This window comes from Mytilus edulis, chromosome 7 (genome assembly GCF_963676685.1).
Source record: "Mytilus edulis chromosome 7, xbMytEdul2.2, whole genome shotgun sequence".
Taxonomy (NCBI): domain Eukaryota; kingdom Metazoa; phylum Mollusca; class Bivalvia; order Mytilida; family Mytilidae; genus Mytilus; species Mytilus edulis.
In genome coordinates this window covers 40257755-40272229 of record NC_092350.1, presented here as the reverse complement: position 1 = coordinate 40272229, position 14475 = coordinate 40257755, and the positions used below count along the sequence as shown (strand labels likewise).

The window sequence follows — 14475 nt, the reverse complement described above, 5'->3', positions numbered from 1 at the left end:
GAAAACCATTTAATTTTAACACGCTTCAGTCATGCTAACGATCTATGTCGGTCTGTGTTCCTCACACAGTTGTGTCAATGTTACAGTATTAAAAACAACAAATGTCAAATTGGAAGGCTGAGGGCTCTAAATCGAGGTTTGGGTAACCATTTTCCTTGGAAATTGTCCTGTACGGACATGAATATGACAATTGTTTTACAGTTGCTTCGTTTGTTGACGACATAGTCGAGATGCAAAGTGTAATGAACATTCCTTTTTTTTTCAATCACCTTGGATTCTTTAAAAAAAAATTCTTATTTATTTTTTGTGGCGTACTGATGATTAATCTGGTATCTTTGATAACTTTTTTAATAAACTTTTACATACAACATTTAACAAATACTTTAACAAAATACACAAATAAATTTTTGATATATTGCACTCTATAATAATGTCTGTTTCAATGTATGTGATGGCACCGATTTTAGAGAAATTTCATTTTTTTGCTAGTAGTTTTATGATCTTCCATTAATATCAAACCTCTTATAATGATATTTTCACTATTGTTAAGTATTGAAAGTCATAGATAAAAAGGAATTAGATTGAAATAAAAAATTACAAACTTCCTCCAACATTTAACAACATCTTAAAGGTGAGGTTTATTTCTCTAGAATCGCTTTAAAGTGAATTTTAAGTGATCTTTGTACAGATAAAATTGTATTTACACATATGTATATATATATATATATATTAATGTACAATTCTTGTAACAAAAAATTGATAAACAGGAAACTACTTTTTTTACATAAGAGCTTGAACAGCCCGTCCTATTATATTGATATGTACAGTTTTTTGCAAATTGAGCAAATCTTAAATACTACTCTACTAAAATATAATGTTATACGTGTTCAATATCGCGTCAAAATATATCGATTTATGTTTGCGTTATTGGGGTGAGTCTCAAATATTACTCTAATGAAATAATGTATCATATGTATGTAATATCGCGTCAAAATTTGTAGTTTGGCTGTGTGACCAATACTCTTATATATAACTATAATCAAATATACTGTCATATTTGTACAATATCGCGTCAAAATATTTACATTACAAATTTTATCAATTTGCCTATTCTAAATTCAACAGTTTTTACCATAAATTCATTTTATTCATAAGAACCCCAAAATCCTTACGCCTTTGTTATGGGGTCGACTGTTTTGTTTATTGTTCTCTCTCATTTTCATGATTGCATCAGATTCTTAAGGCAGCAAAAGAAAAATTAGTCAATCGTTTCATATTATAATCTTAGAAACTTACAATGGACGGATTATTGGTGTAATTTAAACTTTTGCAAACGACCAAAAGAATTTTAAAGACCCCTAATGATTTTACTGGGCGATATTTGCAATCTTTTTATCCTATTTGGTTGATAGTATTATGCGTGTGGTCTTGTCACTTTTTATGGATATTTCTACCGTTGAGTTCGTTTTTTTTTTAAATTGATAAATATTACATAGAAAACATTATAAGCTTTGTATTTACATTCTATCTGGAAAACTGTTCGCATCATAAAATCAATATTTGTCGCAGTAAAAAACAAGAACTTATACAAAGGACGAACCCAGTATAAGTTCCTCTTATTCAATAGTAAAATATATATTTTACTATTATGGGTGTCTGTCTGTTTTTCTACTCTGAGATTTTATTCCTCATAAGGCACACATCCTTATAGAATGCTTTACGTTAAATAATAAATGCACTTAAATAAAAGTCACAAATTCATTCATAAATCTGACCGGAAATGTCCCAAGAGAGGGGTAGCCATATTTCAATCATTGTACATAGTAAAATTATCACGTTGTCATCCGGCCATGGGAATCATATCACATTTACGTTGTTTTGGAATGGACAATCATGTAAACGTCAGGATGTATTACCAGTTGTCATTCCATTTTCTGTTCAGTCTTTTGGATTTCGTGGTGTAAACTGAAATCTCATTTTGGTAGCAGGAGCAACATTGACGCCATAGTCTAATTTCAGATCTTCTCCAACATACTCTATTTCATAACTTTGAAGTATCTAAAACAAATCAAAATTCATAGTAATATTATTTTTCACTGAAACTTTAATGGAACGAAAATGACACACAAATAGGTATGCTAGGTGAAAGGGTAAATTTAAATTTGAAATAACTGTTATGAGGTTGTGTTTGTGGTAAGAGCTGTGTTTATTTTTTTCTCTCTCTTAAAGTGCAATAATTTCGTATTTTCTACAATATCAAAAGAAAAGCTTTTAAACTTTTCATAGTTTTGAATATAAAGCTTGTTTATATTAATGACAAAGGCTTTGCTTTGATCTTAAAACTTCAAACAATTATAATCACATAATGATAAAGATTTGGAATAGTTTGTGAAATTCTGAAATGCTGTGTTTGTTTTTTGTCAATTATTGTGCAATAACTGAATACGTTACTATATTTCATCTCAAAATTACCTTAACAACTGCAAGAAATGTCTCTTGTTCAGCAAACCGTCGGCCAATGCAAGATCTTTGGCCTACTCCAAATGGTATTGCAGCAAATGGATGAATTTCCTTTCTATCAGCGTTTTCTCGCAACCATCGTTCTGGCTTAAAGGAAAGAGCATCTTTAAAGTTGACCTCATCTAGCATCGACTGTTCCCAGTGAACTGCAATAGTTGTCTGTAATAATTGGAGAAAAAATTTAGTTTTTTTTATTCATACTATATTCATAATCTTAATGCAATATTAACGACTACAGGTGTTATGCAAACAAATCGTAAACTTGGTTTTCTTTGTACTTTATTTGGCCTTTTTAACATTTTTTTATACGAGTGTCACTGATCAGTCTTTTGTAGACAAAACGCGCGTCTGGCTCTAATATGAAATTTCAATCCTAGCATCTATGATAAGTTTATTTACTGTATAAATCATTTGTATTGTACGTTAAATTTAGAAGAATACATTGACCATACTCTAAAGAAAACACAACACAGGTAGGTGATATGTTTGAAATTCATCGTTGTGCATAAGGACAATCAAACATTGTAACCGGGACAGAACCTGCCATCATGTCATCTAAAACTAACTTTATCGATCGGTTAATGTATTTTACAGTCATCAAATTATCCCTTTAATTAGATTCGTGCTAAATAAACGATAAGTGATTACCCTTCTTATGCCAAAAGTACATGCGCTTTATGGTTAAGGAGAATGAAGCCGTTATGCCATTTTGTAAGACCTTAAAAAATATAAAAACTAATATCCGTCAGACTCAGGTCGTAGAAACATATGAAAGACGTTAGTTTGAAGAAAAAATAATTATGATACTTTATGATTTTGAAATTCATGGGACAATAAATTGGCCTCCTCATTTGATTAGTGTGACCCTCAGACACCAGAAATCAAACTAATAATGTTGGGTATTCAAACAGCATAGGGTGAAAATCATACTGAATCCAAACAGAATCGTTACACCTTCATGCGCATTAAACACATGCATATTTGCTATGTATCTATATGCAAACCTACCCCAGCAGGTATATGATAGCCCCGTAGATTAATATCCTGTGTCAGTCTTCTGATAGTTCCACCAGCAACTGGCAGCATTCTGAAAACCAGTTAACAAAAATGTCTAACTGTTGTCATTCTTAATACTGGATTAGGGGTATAGGGGGAGGGTTGAGATCTCACAAACATGTTTAATCCCGCCGCATTTTTGCGCCTGTTCCAAGTCAGGAGCCTCTGGCCTTTGTTAGTCTTGTATTATTTTAATTTTAGTTTCTTATGTACAATTTGGAAATTAGTATGGCGTTCATTATCACTGAACTAGTATATATTTGTTTAGAGGCCAGTTGAAGGACGCCTCCGGGTGCTGGAATTTCTCGCTACATTGAAGACCTATTGGTGACCTTCTGCTGTTGTTTTTTTCTATGGTCGGGTTGTTGTCTCTTTGGCACATTCCCCATTTCCATTCTCAATTTTATTGGTTGAAACAATTGCCTAACTTTAATTGAATGATTTATGTTCTATAAAGGATATGTTGAAACTAATCAAACTAACATTCGATGGATTTAACTATTATTTAATATATACATTTTTATTGAACTAAATCTCTTGGTAACTTTAATGTCGTTCACAGATATATACGTATGGATGTAAAACAATACTTGATAAATTGCTGAAGAAGGTTTTACCATACATTGTTTGCCGATTAGTGTATTGATTGATTAATTGATTGGTTAATTGAATAATTGAATGAATAACCGACAATTGATTGAATAATTGATGTATTGATTGATAAGTTCATTGATTAATTGTTTGATAATTTCATTGATTGATTGATTGATTGATTGATTGATTACCTGTGAACTTCTTTGTCTACTGCTTTTAAGTATGTCATTCGCTGTAAATTGTCGATAGACAATGTATTGTCAATGTGTCTTGACATTTCTTCGTACAGCTTTTCCTGGACCTCAGGATGAGTTCCCAATAAATATAACATATAGGCTATGTGGTGACTTGTCTACAAAATAAACGTTATGTGTTGCAGAAAATAGTCGATAAACATGTTCATAGATATAGAATATAATATGAGTTCCAATGAGACAAATTCAAGTATCAACTTATAAAAGTAAACCATTATATATCAAAGTACGTGTATTAAATGTTGGAGAAATTATGTATTCTTCATGTTTATTCTTCAGTTAGGATATATTTACCACTAATGGGTATTTTTCAGCTGTTCCTCGTGTTGTTTTGGTAATATATTATTCATATGATAAAAATGTTTGGTCAGTCACATAGGAAATGAATTTTAGATATAAGTTGCATGTTGTGTCGACTTTTATTATATTTGTTTGTTCGTTTCGCTGTCATTAGTGTTCTTGTGTGTGTGTTTGTTGTATTTCTGTCACATAGTGTTGTCATTTAAGCAATATTAGTTTAAATTGTCATTAAGCGGGTTTTTTTTTCTCAAAATGTCCTGTACCATTTTGGAGTTGCACTTCAGTGTTCCTTTGATTTCCTCTTATATTTGATGTGTTTCCCTGTGTTTTAGTTTGTTACCCGGATTTGTTTTCTCTCAATCGATTAATGGCTTTTGAAAACCGGTTTACTACTGTAACCTTTACTATATAGTATATAATGCTTACTGTATCGACTCCTACTAATATGAATTCACTGATGACTTTGAAAACTTCCTCTTCTGTTAATGATGACTTGCTCATTAAATAAGGAATGAGATCGCCATTCTCGCCATTTACTTCTGTACCATCTGTTGACCGTTTTTCCATTTCTTTTAAAGCTTGTTTAGAGTATTTATTTGCCATTCTGAAAAGTATTATTCTTAAAGTAAAATATCATAAAAAGCAACACCAAACACGTTGTTTAGTAGAAAGGCCTCTAGTACTAAAATAGGGACTAAAATAAGGACGAATGTTGATTTGATATAACAATTCCATGGATTGTTTACTGTTGTCTTTCTGATAAATATTTGTGACCGCAATGATCTTTCCATCAGCTGTTGACACTTTCACCTATTTACCCCTCTGAGTAACTCTTAAGATGATGGAAGTTTTTATCCTTAATTTATAGTTATTTCAAATATTTGATGATATTGCGGTATCAAGTATTTTAACCTTTGTATTTTTCTTCTATTCAAGGAACATCGCAAATTTGGCAAAAAAATAAGTGAAAAAGCTTTGATATTACAAAATCATTATCCTTATAAGTTATTCGCTATTCAATTTCAAAATATTTGTAAAGCTGGACTGTTCTCCCTGTAAAATAACGCTACACTTTAAAAAGAAAATATACACAGTTATACGTACTCTTTTACAAAAATCTTTGCTTTCACAAATTCTTTGTATGAGGGTGTCTCGAATAGTTTGTAAAATGGAAGTCTTCTAAACTCATTGTGTGTTGTTTCCATAATTACACGTACAGAATATAGGAACTGTCGTGCTTCAGCATTTTCCTCTTTACTCAATAACAGATCAAATCTTTTATTAAAGCACACCAAACCAATACCTGTAGGAAATAGAAAAATATATTTTATGAACAAATTTCGAATGTTTTGACACACTTAGCATCCGTAAATTTTGTATGAACTAACTGAGGCAGTTAAACAATACACTTTATGTTTGTATGGTCTTGTATCCTTTTGAAATACATCTACAAAAAGTCAGATAGAAAAGAATTTTAAATATTAAACACAAAAACATATCTTTTAGTTTTCAAAAATGTTACTGATTTTTGCATTTTTCATCTTATGGACCTGTTCTTAATTTTTTATTTGTGTATGGAGATTTAGCGTAGACAAAGAGACTGATATATGCCATACCTGTCAATAGCTAAAAAATACCACTGACTTATACAGCAGCGAACAGTTTGTTTTAAAGTGCCATATTCATGACTGCAAAAGAAACCAAAATAAAATATAATAGATCAAATATTCAAACATTTTAAATGACAGGTCCAATCAAAACTGATAAAAATACGTATTGAAATTCTGTGAATCAGCAACAGAAAAAAATCATTATAGTAGTTCCTGAATTTATCAATTTCATAAGGACGTAACATGGGGTTAAACGATATTAACATCGTGATAATATGAAGCTCCAAATGGTCCATACAAAAAGTTTGTGAAACAATTTGTCATACTCCAAATACGACAACTCAAAATTAACTTCAGGGGTTGAAGTCATAAAACTTTGGTCAGCGCTCGGAACACAAAAATCATTCTCGAAACATAAAACCCAGCATTTTGATTGGTTGAATTTAGAGTATGAGTACAAAAAAACTGACTCGAAAGTTTATGACTTCAAGACCAGGGCTCCTGAATAATTAAAAAAAATACGTAATCATTAAATGGGGTTATTGCTTACATATACTGTCATTTGATCCCTAGTGGATAAATATGTCATTGGTAATCATACCACTTTATAACTAACTTTCCCAGTACTCTATATTGGAATATGATGACAATTAACTTCAAGGAAACACCTTATACGGCATGAAAACCATCAGATGATCATTTCAAACGTGAACTTACCTTCAGTTGCAAATTTTGTGAGATCACTCCGCAAATCTTCTATAATGCCATTTACACATTTGGTTCGTGAGATTTTTTCTACAAGTTCGTCTGCAACCTTTGACTGTTCATCAAAATAAGCAGCAACTGCCTTTGGTCGTAGCATTTTTTGTTGAAAAGTACTTCGAAGCTTTTGCCATGTTTCATTTTGACTACAAAAAAGATGAAATAGCACACATTAACATCAAAACAGTTTAAATTAATAAGTCTAAGTGAGCTATCGTTTTCATGAACATGCTCTCCAGCTCCAGTTATCCAAAATTCCATGTCATTGACATTGCCCTAACTGTTGATATAATCGATATAGAAAAAACTGGGAGAACAAAAAACAATCTTTAACATACGTAAAAATGTTCCAAAAGTATTTAAAATAGACGAAAGATATGTTCTTATTTCGCTTTTTAATTCAAATCAAATTATTCCTGTATTAAGTAAATTTACCTGGTTATAATGCCTTGAACATTTCCGTTATACTTTTTGTTGTAATGGGTCAAGGTCATAAATGCTTCTCTGATTGGATATTTCCCGTCAGCTCGAAAAACAGTTTCAAAATCATCAGGATCAAATAGATGAACGAATGAGAAGTGAAAAATGCGTTCTTTATATATGTCTCCATATTTCTGCCGGCACATTTCATAAATTTGTGGGGGAGTTTTCCCGTGAAATGCACCTAAAAAGAAGAAATATAATAACATCTGCAATTTTAAAGGTTCATCATTGTATGTTCATATGCAGTTTTAAGGAGTGTTCGTAGTGATGAAATTTTGGTTTTCGTTGATAATTATCCTGATTTGTGATTTGGTGTTTTTGAAAATGTTTCTTCACGTTGGTATTTTGCAAGACCTTCAACAGTGATAGTCGTTTTTAATATTGTCGCTTCAGTGTTTCTTATGTTTCTATGATTATGACATTATAGTTTGATTATTTCTTAGAAGAAAAAAATTATGCTGTACATGAATATTTTAATGAATAGATTTATAAAGTCTTTTTAACATCCAAAGTATAACATACTTAGAGGTCCTAACAATTTGAATTGATTCTTATTAAATCAATTAAGTTCAACATTTTAAAAGTTTTTATGAATAAAACCAAATAGAGAAAACCTTAAATATGTTTTTTTTAATATGAGTATTATTACCAAAAGGAAAATGATTCACAAGTGCTCCTAAAAACGGCGGCGATGGCGGACCTGGAATATCTTCAAACGACTTTACATGTTCAGTTTCACATTCAGATGTCAAAATGGCTGCCATCGTGGCCTTAAATCGACAACTAGCATATTTATATAACTGTGAACCAATGTATCTTCGACAGCAAGTTGTTGTCATTGTTGATATCTCTGAAATTCAAAAGAGATAATTAGTTATACACAATGTTAAGTATTCCATGTCAGGTGTGTCTTATATTTGTGTGATTTCTCATTCCGTTCTGTTCTTCCAATTATTTGGTATCATAACAGATTTATGATCGTCTCTGTCTATAAATGTTAAACTTTTCTAAATTATCGAAATTGTGTGTGCCTTGCATAGAGCCTGCGCTATTGTCATATATGAAGACGGTATCTTAACCTTTCGGTTATATGATATCATAATATTCTTATTTCTAATGTCAGATAAATCAATGATCCAACAATATTTTTTACTTCCCATTGCAAATCATCTTAACTGTAAATGGCATTTCCGGTGAAAGACATTAAGGGTTGTTTGAATTCAAAGTGAATCCGTTTTTAGATTCTTCTTTGATTATTTTTTGACAAATGATTGGATGACTATTTCTAAAAAAAAAAGTACCTTATATGACAGTGGGTGGGAGTTAGCTGATCCAAAGATTTGAGAATACAAAAGTAATTCACAGCAGGTATTCCCTCAATCAGACTGAACCATGTGAGTATTTTTCTTTAATCAGCAGGGCATGACAGTTTTTTTATCCCTTGATGTATTATGTGGGAGTCAATTTCAGAATTAGACCCTAATATGTCGTAGGCTTCTTCGACTGACTGAAGATGCAATCAACGATAAACTAAAAAAAGTTTGAAGGGAGGATTTTTTCAACAAGCAGACTAGGCGGTTTGGGGTTAGCTTCAGTATCTACAAGGATTCTTTGACTATATTATTGAGTATTATTTAATTTGTCATTGTATTATTGGCTGTCTAAACGTTCACATTGAGCATGCGCTTTACTGCAAGTTTTTTTCCTTGTAGTGTTGTTGATGGCATATCTCTTAGTAGTAGTTTGTGCTATGTTTTGTTCATATGTCGTTATGAGCGATTGAGAGGCAAACGATTGGCATATATGTGTCCTTTATCCGTCTTCCGCTTAAAAATAAGAAGATGAGAAGATTTTCAGGGAGACAACTGTGTACCTTCGATAAGTATTAAAAGTTGCGATCTTAATATAAATTAAACACGTTGGTTTTTTTCATAGTTAAAGACGCTGTTGGTTAGCTTAACATTGACTTGTACAGAATTATTTGCTTTTTGTAATCGTACTCATTTAATGTGATACTATGAAAATAACAAACGATATAACTATACCGAAGAATAGTAAAAATTGTTAACTAGCACTGAATCAAAAAATGAATTCCAAGATGTATATATAAAAATGAGGTTAATGCTTGCTTTATCTATACAAGATTAAAAAAATAGTTTGTTTTAGTATTTTTTTCAATCAACGTCTTAAATTGAATAATTAATTATTAATTTAACTTTAGCACATTGCAATAACTTTTTATCGACTTACTTCCTCAGTGTGAAAAAGTCCAAATGATTTTAATAATTGTTGGGACTCATAATTATAAGTCTATATTTATTTATATGAATATACTGGTGATATATGTAACACCAAAGTTCGCTGCGCACGAGCATAACTTACCAAGTCAAGCGATGAAAGTTATAAACTATAAACACAAACTGTTATACATGATGTTTACCGTAGTGGTACAATGAGTCGTCAGAACAAAACGTAGTACAAAAGATAAATGCATTAAAAATTAGTTACTATTCAATAAAAAAATTAATAATAAACAAGAATTTAACACGATGCGTTTAAATTGAAATTAATAGGCGTGACAACACATAAATGCTAAAGTTGAAACTATACCATCTTATGATTACATTATTCAAAACAAAAAAGATTTGAAAATCGATGTTTACTTTTAAAAGTTTAATTCATTGATATAGACATATCACAGCAGGTAACTGAACGTTGTTGATCTATATTAAATAACCCAGTAATTCACCTGTACAGTCATGAATGAAAACTAGAATATGTCCAACTGTACTCGATTTGTCCCAGGATACATATTTTAACTTATGTGACGACCTTGTAATACCTACCTTATCCAAACATTATTGACATTGAACTTGAACGAGAAAAATAGACTTTTAAAGTACTATAACACTTAATATTTCTTTTATTTATGTAAATCGACAATAGTTTTAGAATCGTTTTCATAGTTGGAATAATTAACCAAGAATTTTAAGATATATCTAAGATTCATATTTGATTGCTAAACGCCATTTTGACCATTTTCAGGACGAATTCATGTCTTGCATTTTGAATTAAATAATTTGATATTTATCTGTTTTAATTAATAAATAGAAACTTAATAAAAATAAAAATTGCTATAAAATTGTACGAATGGTGGTTTATGGTCTAACTGGACAATTTTCAATGATTGCCAGAATGTATTTTATCGAGATTTAGCAATAGTTTAAATGGTACAGTTTTTAATAACGTACACATATATTTCAAGTTTATATTTTTGGATAAACATAAAAGCACTTTTTGCCGATAATTTAAATATTTCTTCTTTATGAATATATCTTTAAAGTGCCTATAGAGCATTTTTGTGATAAGTTAAAGATATTGCGTATTGACCGATATTTCATTCCATACTCTCTTTAAATTTCGTCGGCACAAGAGAGGTTCCGATAAAGACAATATTTGCATACAGACAGACAAGAGATAAACAAGATGGTAGAAATGGATACTGCGTCAGGAATTCACGAACTATCTTCAATGCTGGTTACATATTAGTTACTATATCATAAAAGGGTTATTAGTCGAATATGGTACCGACTACTTTCTAATACTTTGTCAGAACTATATGTATATTCATTTAAATGAGAAAAATTAAAAATTAAAAACAAGTTTATATCTTTGTTTGAAATTTTCATCGACAATTTATATTGTTTAGACAAACACATTTTAGACAACGGAGCATAAAAAAGTGTAAGAAACAGTCTTCAAATAATAAAAACCTTTTGATCATGTGGTACTTTATTTTGACCGCAAAACATAAAAACTCATTATTGCTTACCCTCTCAATTAATAAAAAGACCTAACTTTTGGATTGATAAAGTAAATCTACCAAATTTAAGTAAGAAAAAGGCAACAGTAGTATACCGTTGTCCGAACAAATACAGTTGTACACTGTGTTCCGTTAAATAATGTAGAACTTTATTACAAAAATGATAAGCAGCCCTTTTTTTTCTTTTTTGTCAATGGGAAATTTAGAAAACAAGATGTAAACAATACAATGATAGAATCATATGTGATATATATATATATAACTCAATCTATCATAACTGAAAATGAAAAGCTACAAAAAACTGAATTCAAAATTATTTTATAGTCAAAGTATACAGTACTTACATTATCAAGTGGGAGTGGGATCTTGGACAGATATAAAGTCACCTAACCAATTGCAACCAAACTTTGTCACAATCATCATTTCGGTATCTAGTTTTAAATCGTGTCCAATGAACACGCCGGCAAATCATTAATAAAATATAACAAAGAGGGGAGGCAGATTTTCCACATGACCAAACACCGATATTTTAAAAAAAATTTGGTTTGAGTTTACTATCTAGACTTTTTTTTTATAGAAAAAAACAAATTCAAAACAAAATCGAAAAAAATCTCAGCAAATATTGAATTTCAAATAAGTCATCAGAATTGAAATTGTCATTATCCAAGGCTCCGTGTTGAAGACCGTATTTTGACCTATAATGGTTTACTTTTATAAATTGTGACTTGGATGTAAGGTTGTCTCATTGGCTCTCATACCACATCTTCTTATATCTATTAGACTCTTTATAGTAGTTGGTGCACTTGAATGACGTTTTATCCAATTTAATTTATTGCTTTTTCGAGTTGAAAATTTTTCATAAACGGAAAGATACTTTGCAGATCAGCCAGATAATATCTATTGATAAACGTGATTGCCATACAGCTGCTCAGTGGTCCCTTATATGTGTTATTGTCCTTGAAAGACTGGTTAAAAACGGTTTTCAATAATCTTTAAACTATAAAAGATTGAAAAATTTAAACTAAAAAGATGACCAGCATGGCAAGGTCAAGGAAGTCATCACCGCTGAAATCGTCAGTTGATGATTCTGTATAGAGAAGTTGTCCATAAATGCCGATTTCCTTGAAATGTGTTTGTTCTCTTAGAGGAAAGTATGGCAATACATAAAAACCAGTTAAACTGATAAGCAAATCTACAAAGAACTCAAATAAGCATAATCGCCATACGAATGAATTTAGGTATAAATGCTCTAAATAAGTACTTTTGACCAATGCTGGTGCTTTAAACGATATCTATAAAGCTGTGGTAGATAGACTGAATCAATAAACATCATTTATGACGTATTAATAAATAAGATGATTTAAATCGTGTGAAGTTGTAGCCCTCAATCACAATTTAACCAAAATTAATAAATTGCATTTGTAAAAGGTTCGTATTCAAAATGAAAGACTTGAACAAGTTCATTAAGCATGTAAACCAAATGATGGACTTGGACAAGTTCATAAAGAATATAGATAAGACCAAGACCACGCTTCTTCTGATCAATTATCGCGAGATAAAAAGAGGTTTAAGATCTATTAAATATAAGTTAAATAAAGGCAACAGTAGCATACCGCTGTTCGAAATTCATAAATCCATTGAGAAAAAATCAAATCAGGTTTACAAACTAAAACTGAGGGAAACACATCAAATATAAGAGTTAAGCAGTCACATATTCAGGTGCGTTTTCACAAACGGGAAAATTGTCAGGGATTTACATTTGTCAGTTATCTGAAGGTTTTGTTTGGTTGTGGTATTGTTGTTTTATAGTCTCAGTTCCCTTTCCCAATAATCATATAATAATTTGACTCTACACCAAAAGATGCTTTCTTCTTTAGATAAGGAATACCATCAACGTAGTTATGAATTCTTTCGGGTGAATGTCTTTATGAAGTTCTATGAAAAGTTAGAAGGTGTCAAAATATCAACGCACTATCAAATTGAAAAATACTAAAAAAAATTCTATCCCATTTTATGCGATAACTTCTATCAAATTCTAGCCAAACAATCAAAGACTAAGTTCTTAGGTAAAATATTTTATCTTGTTTGGTTTAGATGCTGCACATGTTACATTTTTAACATAAACATTTTTTATTTACTTTTGAACTAAACAAAGTTACTTTTTTACTAAGTATTCTCAATGAATTAATTTTAAATCATAATCAATTAAATGTTGTATTGTGCATATTTAATACTCACATATAAACAAACGAGTTTGCTTTATCCAAAAAGATATAATTCAATATTATTTTGTCTGTTGCCACTTTAAACGCGTGGATTGTTCCGTAATTATCTTAAATGCAAAAGTTTTAAAACGACATATCTTTAAATACTGTTTTGCACACCGACTTTGTCCACAAGTACTCATGTACTAACGAATTTAATAATGACCATGCACTCGCGATCAAACAATATATATCTTAACATTCTGTGAAATAAAATACACCTTACAACCTACATGTATACCATACAGTAAATAGTTTCTGTTATCGGTATCGGAGTAATATTATGCATGTTTTACTATACATGACAAACAAAACACGCCAAAATCAGATGTGCTTAAATTGTTGTATTTAAAGACAATCGATAGGTACATTTGTAGTAAAAATAAAATCAAGTTGATACTTTTCTAAGTAGTAAAAACCCTTTGCTGACCATTTTGTCATTGTTGTACGATAAAACAAATGATTGCAAGATAAGCTTTAATAGAAATTTTGGATTAAAAAGAAAATAAAAAAAATTTAAACTGTATCTATTATCCTACAAGTTGCAAGATGTAAGCTTCACTCGGGGAAGAAAATAATGATCCGGAACTAGAGTTATCTGTCGTTATATGTTGCTCATATTTCTCTGTCATGTTCATTGTTCCTCTTTTTTTGGGGAGCCTCTGTGGCCGATTAGTCCAAGTAGTTCATCAATATTTTATAAATAGCCTGTCAAATCTGAGGTTATGAGTTCGAATCCCCGTAAGTGGTAGGTGTGCTAGTTTTCAATCTGAATTAACTAGGACTGTTAGTGTTTCTATCGATTCTCG

At 30.7% G+C, this 14475-nt stretch overlaps 1 protein-coding gene and 1 long non-coding RNA gene across 5 annotated transcripts in view; one reads left to right on the top strand and one right to left on the bottom strand.

The window, feature by feature from the left end:
- Positions 1-332: 332 nt before the first annotated feature.
- LOC139481444 (cytochrome P450 10-like) overlaps positions 333-14475 on the bottom strand; it is a 16821-nt gene continuing 2678 nt past the window's right edge. For 2 of the 4 annotated variants that reach the window (XM_071264775.1, XM_071264777.1), the window contains exons 2-10: positions 8229-8429; positions 7532-7760; positions 7052-7242; positions 5829-6027; positions 5151-5328; positions 4362-4522; positions 3529-3607; positions 2473-2679; positions 333-2058 (exon numbers count right to left, since the gene is read on the bottom strand). In XM_071264775.1, the coding sequence (XP_071120876.1) occupies positions 1939-2058; positions 2473-2679; positions 3529-3607; positions 4362-4522; positions 5151-5328; positions 5829-6027; positions 7052-7242; positions 7532-7760; positions 8229-8418 (1554 nt within the window). In that variant the 5' untranslated portion in view covers positions 8419-8429 and the 3' untranslated portion in view covers positions 333-1938. Of the gene's footprint in view, positions 2059-2472; positions 2680-3528; positions 3608-4361; positions 4523-5150; positions 5329-5828; positions 6028-7051; positions 7243-7531; positions 7761-8228; positions 8430-9829; positions 9916-13640; positions 13913-14475 lie in introns of those variants that run through there. The other 2 variants (XM_071264774.1, XM_071264773.1) reach the window with 2 other exon arrangements.
- The window catches only part of LOC139481445 (uncharacterized), a 24749-nt gene continuing 21258 nt past the window's right edge, over positions 10985-14475 (top strand). Inside the window, exon 1 of the long non-coding RNA XR_011654620.1 lies at positions 10985-11116. This is a non-coding gene — a long non-coding RNA (uncharacterized lncRNA). The remainder of the gene's footprint in view (positions 11117-14475) is intronic.